The 10,728-nt window shown below is 31.2% G+C and overlaps 1 protein-coding gene and 1 long non-coding RNA gene across 2 annotated transcripts; both read left to right on the forward strand.

The window, feature by feature from the left end:
* Positions 1–2,798: 2,798 nt before the first annotated feature.
* On the forward strand, positions 2,799–8,405 carry LOC132716828 (uncharacterized). Its single transcript, XM_060700173.1, has 4 exons — positions 2,799–2,903; positions 4,624–4,738; positions 7,651–7,679; positions 7,993–8,405. The coding sequence occupies exons 2-4, from the start codon at positions 4,680–4,682 to the stop codon at positions 8,214–8,216; spliced, it is 312 nt and encodes a 103-aa protein (XP_060556156.1). The 5' UTR covers positions 2,799–2,903; positions 4,624–4,679; the 3' UTR covers positions 8,217–8,405.
* Positions 8,406–8,690: 285 nt separating this feature from the next.
* LOC132716829 (uncharacterized) lies at positions 8,691–10,626 on the forward strand. Its single transcript, XR_009623878.1, has 3 exons — positions 8,691–8,793; positions 9,528–9,568; positions 10,543–10,626. It is a non-coding gene; the product is annotated as an uncharacterized LOC132716829 (long non-coding RNA).
* The last annotated feature ends 102 nt before the right edge of the window (positions 10,627–10,728 follow it).

Here is a 10,728-nt window from a genome sequence, read left to right on the forward strand (position 1 = left end):
CAATAAAGGCGAAACAAATACGGTAGCAGTCAGATCTCTATGCAAGAAATAACGTAAGTAGAGCAGAGCTTTAGTCTGATAGAGATATTTCAGCACTCATTGCACAATATCACAAACTAGAAATAAGGTCAGTGAGGAAGATATAGCCTTTATTCAATTAAGTGATGTCACCGAATTTTTAAAAGAAAAAATTGACGTTTTGGAAGCCATAGTGCGAGAACATACTGATAATTCCAGTCTCCTAAGTAAATATAACAAGAACAAGAATATAACAAGAATATCCCGATCTGTATCATAATATATTATTTATGCGTGTGCTTTTAATTGTCTTACAATGAACCGTAATAATCTTATCTAAATTATGACCATTATAACCATTTTTAGAATATGAGAAAAAAATTGGCGGTGACAATAGTATGGCTCTATTAGTAAATCAATTTTAAGCATAATGCTGACTACATATTTTCCTTATTTTCTTTTTTTGTTTTGTTGTATTTTGATGAATAACTTGGCAAAGCCGTATTTCAATACAGTTACAATTTAAGTTACGTAACATTAAATGTTTGTTTGTTTGGGTTTTACGTCACACTGACACAGTATTGGTCATATTGCGACGTTGCACGAAAACCTCAGCTGCCCCTCCGTGCATTATTTAAGGCACGAACGGGCACCTGAGTAGAAACACCGACGTTATATTAGCTAGCTGGATAACTTCCTCACATGAAAGAATCCAAAATCCCTATCGGAATTCGAAACCACAGTGGCGAGGGGCAAGTGGTTCGAAGTCAACGATCTTTACCACTCGGCCTCGGACGGATGCCCCCATTAAAAGTTTAAACTGGATTGTTGTAAACAAATGTGTATACACGGTTATATATATTGATATTTTTTAGAAACCGTAAAACATATAAGTATGATTATAAGATATAATAACTGAATGAGTTATTGTTATAAAAAGTAATTGAATACTAATATAACTATATGTAAATCTAGATCCTTACTCTGACTTTTTTGAATGACAGTAGTTTTAACCACAAACATTGTCATGTTCTCTTTTGTTAACAAATCTGTTGTGGTTAATTTTTTATTGTGTTTACTAAGTAGACAGGTCAGAGATCTATGAATACCAAACATGTTTGTCTTAGATGTATTTTTGGGCGAACAGCGAATGCGATAACTATATATCGATAATTTTATACATTATTTGTCCTTTTCTGTTCTTCTTAAACGGCTTCGATCGGTTTTTAGCAAAAATAAAAACGATAAGAAAATTAAATAATCGGAAACCGAGGTTAGTATTTGATACCAACAGGCGAAGAAGTTTTAAATTGTGCTTTAACATTACTTTTGTTTATTTATGATAACATATGACATTTTCTTTTTTTTTTGTAGTTTAGTTGATTTTTTCCCAATGGCACGTTATCTTATCTTGTACAGTACAGTCCAAAGACAGTTGTACTCCATAACCAGATATGTTTAGTAATTGATGTCAAGTATAACAAAATACCAGCAAAAATGTGCTATCTTATCATAAAAACAAAGTTAAAGTTTAAAAATCTTAAAATTCTTTTAATACGGTCGTTTAAACGTTTTACACGGTTATTAAGTCGCCGTTTAAACGACTCGCATTTTTGATAACCGTTACACCTCTACTCATTTCATAAGAATAAAGGCGTTGTTTCGTTCACTTCCTGTTAAAATAACTAAAGCGTGAGTTTTAATAAAGTGTTAAATACATAAAAACACAAATGCTATATTCCTTTTAATAGTTGCCCATTCTTTGGCTGTAAATATATCCCTCCCCCAAAAATATGTAACACATTATTTTCCTCTTAAGCTTTCTCACTATGATAAAGGAAATTTTATCATCGAAAATGTTAGAAAATTAAACGATAGATAAAGGGCAATGTTATAACGAGTATCCCATGACAAGGAAAGGATCGAAAGTTGAAAATATTATAATTACTATATAAATTATGGTGGCTGATTTGGTACACTTTGCGCGTTGCGTTATCGACAGTGACAACACAACCTATATCCTTTTCGCCTTTTCGTCTTGTTGTTAGCGAAACGCGCCAAATGGCGCGTTGTCGCACTGTCGTCTTGTCTCTAACGAAGCACGCCAAACGGCACGTTGTGATGGGGCGCGTTGTCTCGATACCGCCCTGCCGTTTGAACATGTCACCAATCCTTCGATATGAGTCGAGCGACAATGTGACATCGCCACAACTAGCCGCACGACAACAAGCCGTTTGGCGTGCATCGTAGACGAAAGTCCGACAACGCGCCGTTTGGCGCTTTGTCGTGCTTTCTCTATGAAAAACACAATGCACAAAAGCGTTCAAAATCAGCCACCATAATAAATACATGACATTCAAGTTTTTTCTATGAATACAGGATTTGTATTTTTCATCTGGTGGTTTAAAAATAAATATTTCACAATTGACGGTAGCCACGACTGAAATATATTCATTGTCATGCCACAAGATGAAAATTAATTCTGTATTTATAGAATAATAACTTGATTTTCTGTTCACGGAATACTTTTTTTCTCTCTTTTATTTCTGACAATTTGAAAGACCTCCCCTAAAATTTTGTGTATTTCGTGAATTTAGAAGAAAATATTCCGGCAAAACACCCGTAAAATACGGAAAATAAGCTTCACTGTAGTAAAATATATTTTTTACAGCGAAAATACGGAAAATGAAGATACGCATTTTATTTCATCAATAGTCCTCAATATTAAATTTTAAATAAATTTTACAGGCGTATTACCCTGTACAATATTACCTGCAACACTACACTTTAAGGAAAATATCAATTCAAACGATGATTTAGTCAGTGTATGATTGAAGTCTGTAAAAAAGTTCAGTTTTATCTCATACTGGGTAATAAATAATAAAGTAAGTGGTTTATTATTGACATTTTTATGTATTGAAATTTTAAAAATTGATTGAGTTTTTTTATTTATTTTTTATTTATATGTGTTTGACATATTTAATCAAATGCAGACAATCATGTTTTACGTTACGGTAGATAGGTTTCTGTATCTTTTATGTTAAAATTAACTTCCTGTTCGTTTAATGTCCGATATATATTTTCAAAAGTATAAGATAAATATTAAATAATGAGATAATTATAACAATTAATTTTTTCTACCTCTCACTATTTTTGTAATGTTAATTTCCCATAGGCGAATGTGAGTTATTCTTACTCTTAATTCAAGTGTACCATGTGATTAAAGACTTTTAAAGTACGGATACTTCTTTAAACTTTATACATTAAAAGTCTGAAACATAAAACGTACTATAGAAACAGTGTCTCAATGAAGTATTTGTTCTTGGTGATAAAATAGAAAAACACATAGGTTTGTGAGTAACAGCAAAAATATCATCCCTCGTAAAAAACTGTTACCCTATACGCCTCGGGTTCAGAATATAATTATGTCATTTATGGTTTTTCAAGTAACTTTTCATTTTCTCTTTTATTAATTTAATGTTTTGCACAATTGCAACTTAAAGTTATATAAAAGTTAACATAATTGAATGTATTTGATTTTTACAGTCATTCAAAAGATTGTATAGTAATATTAATTTTATTCTATTTGAAACATTTTATAATTTTGGCTCATTTGTATATATCTATTTTCTTCCATTGCTTTTTTATAATGGCTGATTTGGAATGCCTTTGTGCATTGTATTGTCGCTAGCGACAAAGCGCCAAACGGTGCGGTGTCGGACTTTCGTTTGTCGTCCTGTCGCTAAAGATGCATGCCACATTTTCGTTCGGCTCAAATCGACGGATAAGCTTTTAAGCAAAGCGACATCGAGACATCGCGACAACGCGCCGCTTGACAACGCTCCATTTGGGGTGCTTCGCTAGTGACAGGACGACAAGACGACAGTGCGACAACGCGCAGTTTGACGCGTTTTGCTAGCGACAAGACTAAAAGGCGATAACGAGTTGCTATCGACAATGCACATCAGTCACCATACTATTAAGTCAGTCATGTATTATCATAAGTTCAACATAAAAGAGACAGAAACATATGTTCAGAAACGTAAAAGATAATTGTCTTCATTGGATTAAATGTGTAAAACCCATACAAATGAATACCAATCATTCAATATTTTTTGAGATTTGTTAATGGTATAATTCTATCTATATACATGTACATGTATGAGCTGCGCCGTGACAAAATCAACAGAGTGCATTTGCGACCAGCATGGGTTCAGATCAGCCTGCGCATCCGCGCAGTCTGGTCAGGATCCATGCTGCTCGCTATCAGTTTCTGTACTTGTATAATAGGGTTTGTAAGCGAACAGCATGGATCCTGATCAGAATGCGCGGATGCGCAGGCTGGTTTCGATCCATGCTGGTCGCAAACGCATAATGTAGGTTTTGTCATGGCGCTACTCATTTGTATATATCTATTTTCTTCCATTGCTATTTTTTCAGTCATGTATTATCATAAGTTCAACATAAAAGAGACATAAACTTATGTACAGAAACGTTAAAAACATGATTGTCTTCATTGGATTAAATGTTTAAAAACACATACATACATATTTATTGAGATTTGTTTATTGTATAATTTTATCAATCTATAATTTATAATTTAAGGTCAAAAGACATCCAGTGTTCACTAAAAGAGATAAAAACTGTAAGTGCACCAATCAATGGAGAAACGAATTGGCGACTTTTCAGCACCTGATGATGTACATAATAAATGTGCTTGGTATTATATATGTCATTTTTTTTTAAATTTACATTAAATAAAGAAATAAATATACAGATTATAACTGTACTTCTATAATTAACGTAAATTTTGTTAAAATATTTGTTTGATTCAAAGGCGGTTTACTCGCTATTGCTGTACGTACAAAAACTGAAAGAAATATTTGATTGTATAAAGATGGTTATATGATATCGAAGTACAAACTATATATGATTCAGGAAAATAAATAAAATTGATGTACAGAAAGTATCTGTCAGAATAATCATGAAGTTTATATGTAGATATGTATCTTACAACGAGTTAATATTTCCCTACAGTGATATATTGTTGTAGATGAAACAACGAGTTAATATTTCTTTACAGTGGTACATTGTTTTAAATAGAGTGTAAATATCATGTTTAAACCAGTCGCTGTATGTATACATGTTTAAAGGTCAGATCGTTTAAGCTAGCAAATATGCGCGTTTTGAGAGAGATTTTACATCAGTTAGGAGAGACACGCTGATAGTGTGTAGCGGTTATTTTTTCTGTACGAAATCTGCTGTGGTCATAGTATTATTTTTACAATAGGTTTATCTCTTAGATTTGGTTCGCTAAATTGCTTATCATGGTCATGCAACTACATAGTTAGGTGAAGAAGCAGGCGCTTGTTTTGGTTGAGTCTATTATGTTTTGTTTAGGGGGTTGAGTTGTCATACACAAATTTACAATTTATATGCATTTATTTTTTTCCAATGATTGTTATTATCTTCAATGCTTCTGGGATAATTGTTTTATCAATTCATTTGTAAATAAGATTGTTATATGTCTATTAACGGAATAATTTTAATGAACACGAAATTAGTTCACACCTACATGTGTATTGGTATTAACGTGATGGTTTAAGCCAATGAAAACACGTCAATATTATTATACTCAGGCAGAGAAAAAGTGTGCAAAGAGTAAATCGATAATCTTTATGTAGCCAGCAAACTTTGAATTCCAAGTATTTTTTCATATCTTTTCGGCAGGATAAACTGTCCGAGGATTCGTATCGTAAAATGGCTGCCATTTACAGTATCAAGTGATTATCCCAAGCACCACCGCGACTTCGCGCGGGAATTTTAATTATAGCTAACCTCTGCGCGTATACCTTTTTCATATTTTATTGTAATAAATATTTACAAACTGTGTCTTTCGGGTTTTTTTATCAATATATAGCCTATAATGATGTTAATATGAATAAATAATCATATCTCAAATCTTTGACTATGATTTACAATGAAATTCTACCTTTAGTGTATTAAAAAGGTTTTTAATTTCCTGTAATTTTATTTTGTGATTATGCTTCAAAGCAGTCAATTGACCGTGAATTTTCTTTTCATATTTTGATTTCCTTGAAATCATTTTTCTCATCTGAAGGCATGCAACTATTATGGTGATACATTAATTACATTCCGTGAAAATGTTTAAAGATATAAAATATCTCATGACATGTTTGTTCATTTTACATTACACCTTTAATTAGGCAAACATAAAGTCTTCACAAAAAGTAGTATGCAATCGTACCTATATTACATACGAATGTATGTAATATTTTTCTTGTTTATTGAGAAGAGAATTTTGTTGTTTTGAAGGGAATTTTGTTGGTTGTTGAAGTTGGTTGAATATAATTGTTGTGATCTTAATTGATCAGGGTTTATTGGTTGTAATTAGTTGTTTTGGTTGTTGAGTTATATCTGTTTGTGAAGATATAATTGGTTGATATTGGTTGAATGTTTGTCTGATCAAGATTATATTAGTTGATGCTTTGTTTGGAGGATATATGTAAATATTGGGTGCTTCAGTTTGCTATTCTGATGCTGATTAGATTGTGTGAAGTTAATATTGTTGGATGAATGTTTGTGATTTATACGGTATCTTAGAGTTGTAAAAACATTCATTTTTGTGTTCTTCATTTTGTGATGATCTTATTGTTTTGTTTGGTCATAAGTTGTTTAGAGCTTGGGCTCGCCAGGTGTCTTGTTTTGTTTCGTATAAAAGACGTATACGAGGAAAGATATTTCGTATAAGTGGCTGATAAATGATGTGTGTTTGTTTTGGGTGTAAATAATGATCAGAGTTCTGTGTTTTGGGTGTGGTTGTTGTTTAAATGTATATATTGATTTGAGATAGAAAAAGTTAAAATACCTAAAAAAATAGTGTTAATTAAACAATTACATGCTAGTTTTCCAACTGAGAATATTTCAATTTTATGTCAGGCGGTGCTGCCCAGCCCCCATATCTTGGAAATTGGTTCTAGTATTTATTACTAAATCTTTCCTTAGATTAAATAACATCAAGGCAGACATTTTCCCCTGACAGAATCAACGATTAAAGGGACTCCACTGAGGTTTTTATTTGAGGTTAAGGGACCGAAAATATTTTTTCAAGATTTTTGTATAACTAGATGTATGTCTAGACCAATAATAACTTATGTACAAAATTTCACATCATTTGCTCACTCAGTTTCTCAGAAATAATCAATTTTATTGTGCAAATTGGTCAGAAAATAAAAAACCGTTTCGCTTTTTCATTGGCAAAAAATAAAGAATTGCATAAAAATCGATTATCAATTTATATATCATCTATTGCTTGGTTTCAAATTTAAGTGTACCATTTGATTTAAGAAAGTATTTCAAAATTTATTATTTTAGGCTATTGAACCTCAGCGGAGTTCCTTTAATGTGTTACATATAAGGCTGTCAGTGTCAATGACATATCAAATACTGAGTTACTGAAAAGACAAAAACATAATAACATTGTATCACGGACGTAATATGTAAAATACTATCAAAATGTATATCTGTCATCTAGGGAAATGTCCAGATTAAAACATTAACAATAATAAAAAAAATACAATGGCATTGATTTTACGTATGTTCTTTTTTCAGCAATCATAACAATACTAAATTGCAGGAAGGTAAGAGTTTATAAAAAATAAGAAGGACCAATAACTCCGTAATAATGTTCGAAAGACTTTGTAGCAAAAATGAAATATAATTTTAATGTATAAAAACTTTATCATATATTAATAAAAAGAAGTTTAGAACTGTTGTAAGTTAAACAGAGAAACAATTAAAGTATATTTTAGATTCTAAAACTTATTTAACGCAAGTGTCTTATGAGAACTATATTTGTGCAGTCCGACTGGTTTTTTGGCTGCACTTTTGAAAGATATGTCAGCTATTTACTTCACATTGCCGGGCGTTTTTTTCTTTTATCATTTTATACAGACATTTTAGCGCTGACGTCACAATACTGTAAGTTAGAGAGTAAGTTCTGCGAGGAAAAACTGGCTCGGTTACAGTTAAATGATGACACTGAACGTTTAAAGGAAAGACTTGCCGTCCTTGAAGCCCTAGTGCGAAGAACAGGAGACAATTCTGGTCTTTGTAGTAACAATAAACAATGTTTTGTTGAAGATCCCAATAAAAGAGATTCCGGTAATGTAAAATAAGTTTAGATCTACTATAAAAACAAAATAAAATAAATTTATTAACCGAGTGGTTAACGCGTCTGACTAGTAATCTAAGAATTGCTGACCACGTGGGTTCATACCCCGTTAAGAGCAAGCCGTTGTTTCTTTGAGCAATAAACTTTACATCTATTGCTTGGTACTGGTTGGTTCCAGGAACGCATTCGAGAGTTTTTCCCAAAATTAATTACAAAACGGAATTTTAAATAGGATAAACAAAAACCCCCTTTAATCTATCCTTGGGTTTTAACCCCATTACCCGAAATAAAATTTTTTTGGGGTATATGCCCTTATTGTGTTAACCAAAAAAACAAATAAAATAAAATAGAAATTTTATTTTTTCTTTAAAGCTTAAAATTTTAAAAATTAAATAAATATTTAAATTTTACAAAGACCTTTTTTTTTTTAAAAAACAATTTTCGTTACCATGTCAAAAAGCTGGCATAAAAAGTCACCAAAGTGAGACACAAGAATCCGCTATTTCAATGGGTGACGTATTTCGGGATATAGATAATACTAAATATACCAAGGACTCCACAAGTTATAATGATAAAGCACGGTAAATTTCATATCATATCATATCATATCATGTCAATATCATGTCATATCATATAAATGTCATGTCATATAAATGTCATGTCATATCCATATCATGTCATACCATGTCATATTCATATCATGTCATACCATATCTATATCTTATCATATAAATATCATGTCATATCGTGTCATATCCATATCATGTCATATCATATAAATATCATGTCATATACATATCATATCCGTATCATATAATATTCATATCATATCATGTCATATCATATAATATCATGTCATATTATATCCATATCATGTCATATCATATTCATATCATATCATGTCATATTCATATCATATCATATATCATGTCCACATCAAATCATGTCATATTATATAATATCAGAATACTATCATGCCATATCATTTCATGTTATATCTTATCATAAAATACAAAACTAATTTTGAATTACTTGTAATTTATGTTCTCTACATTCGACATTCTGTAAATAAATCTGATTATATTTGTAATTTTAGTAATGAATGTAAAATTTGGTTTTTAATCTTTAATTCGTAAATAAATCCGGTTTTTCATGCTGGAAATATTATTAATTAAATTGATGCACAAATTAATATTTCTTTACCTTTTTAGTATATGTCTTAAATCTGATGACTTTATATACCCATGTTATAACAACCCTTTACGTATATCAATTTATTAATCGGAAATAAAAATAATGTAATTAAAAATTTCAGCACAAACTCAAAACGGAAAGTAAACTTTCTAAACGACGAAGGTAAGTTTCATACGAGTTGTCAGTACGAAAGACCAGTGGGGACATTTCAACTTCACGAATCCTCAATTTCGTGAATTCACAATTTTAACTTATTGAATTTGTGTTTTCAACACACGGAATTCAAGAATTCTCGATTTCAGTTTCATGACTTCACGATTTCAACTTCACGAATGTGAGATTTTAACTTCATGAATTCACGAATTAAACATCGTGAATTCACGTTTTGAACTTAACGATTTCATCTTCACGAATTCACGCTTTCAAGTTTACGCTTTCAACTTCGTGGATTCAATTTTATGAATTCATATTTTGAACATCACGATTTCAACTACACGAATTTACGGCGATTTCATCTTCACGATGTTGAAAGCCTGAATTCATGATGTTGAAGATCTGAATTCGTGAAGATGAACCCAAGAGTTCAAAAAGTTAAAATGTCACCATCGGCCTTTCGTTTGTCAAATTTCAAGTACATGTCTTTTGTTAATCCTTTGTCAACGATTGTTTAATGTTTAAAATCGAAAGAAATAGTTGCAAATCTGCTTAGACAATTTATAAACGAGTTACGTTTAAATGGAGAGGAAGCTATGACGTCATACATCATCGATTCATTATCCCGCAAATTCACATTTGTGCGAGATTGTCGGAGAATATGTTTGACAAAAGAAAGTTTACCGATATGTACACCGCCATGTTATCTAAAATTTGTTATGGTAATAAAAAGAAATAACAAAAATGTAATAAAACAAGCAAAAAAATGAAAATTAATCTCAGTAATGGATGAAAATGTAAACACGTTGGTTACGTAAAACAAAATTGTGGTAACTGATCAACTCCAAGGGTCAATGATATTCGCGTTAGGGATTATGGGTCAGGATTTGTAAATTTTCTATCATTAGAGCTTCATATCCCTCTATAACATAAGTCTCTGGATTTTTTATAATTCTAAAAACTGAAGCTTTTTAAATTTTCAGTAGATATTGTCAAACAAGATGTGAAAAGAGTTTACGACGGAGATAGACATTGGAGATATATGGCAAAATCAGAACAACGACGAAGTATGTATAGTTATAGTACACGCTTTATGTAACGCGTAATATGATTGGTTATTAGATTCAAATTTGTTATAATATAATTTATTGTATTAAAGTTTGGAGATC

This window comes from Ruditapes philippinarum, unplaced genomic scaffold (assembly GCF_026571515.1).
Source record: "Ruditapes philippinarum isolate M1 unplaced genomic scaffold, ASM2657151v2 ctg18478_1_1_1_1, whole genome shotgun sequence".
NCBI lineage: Eukaryota > Metazoa > Mollusca > Bivalvia > Venerida > Veneridae > Ruditapes > Ruditapes philippinarum.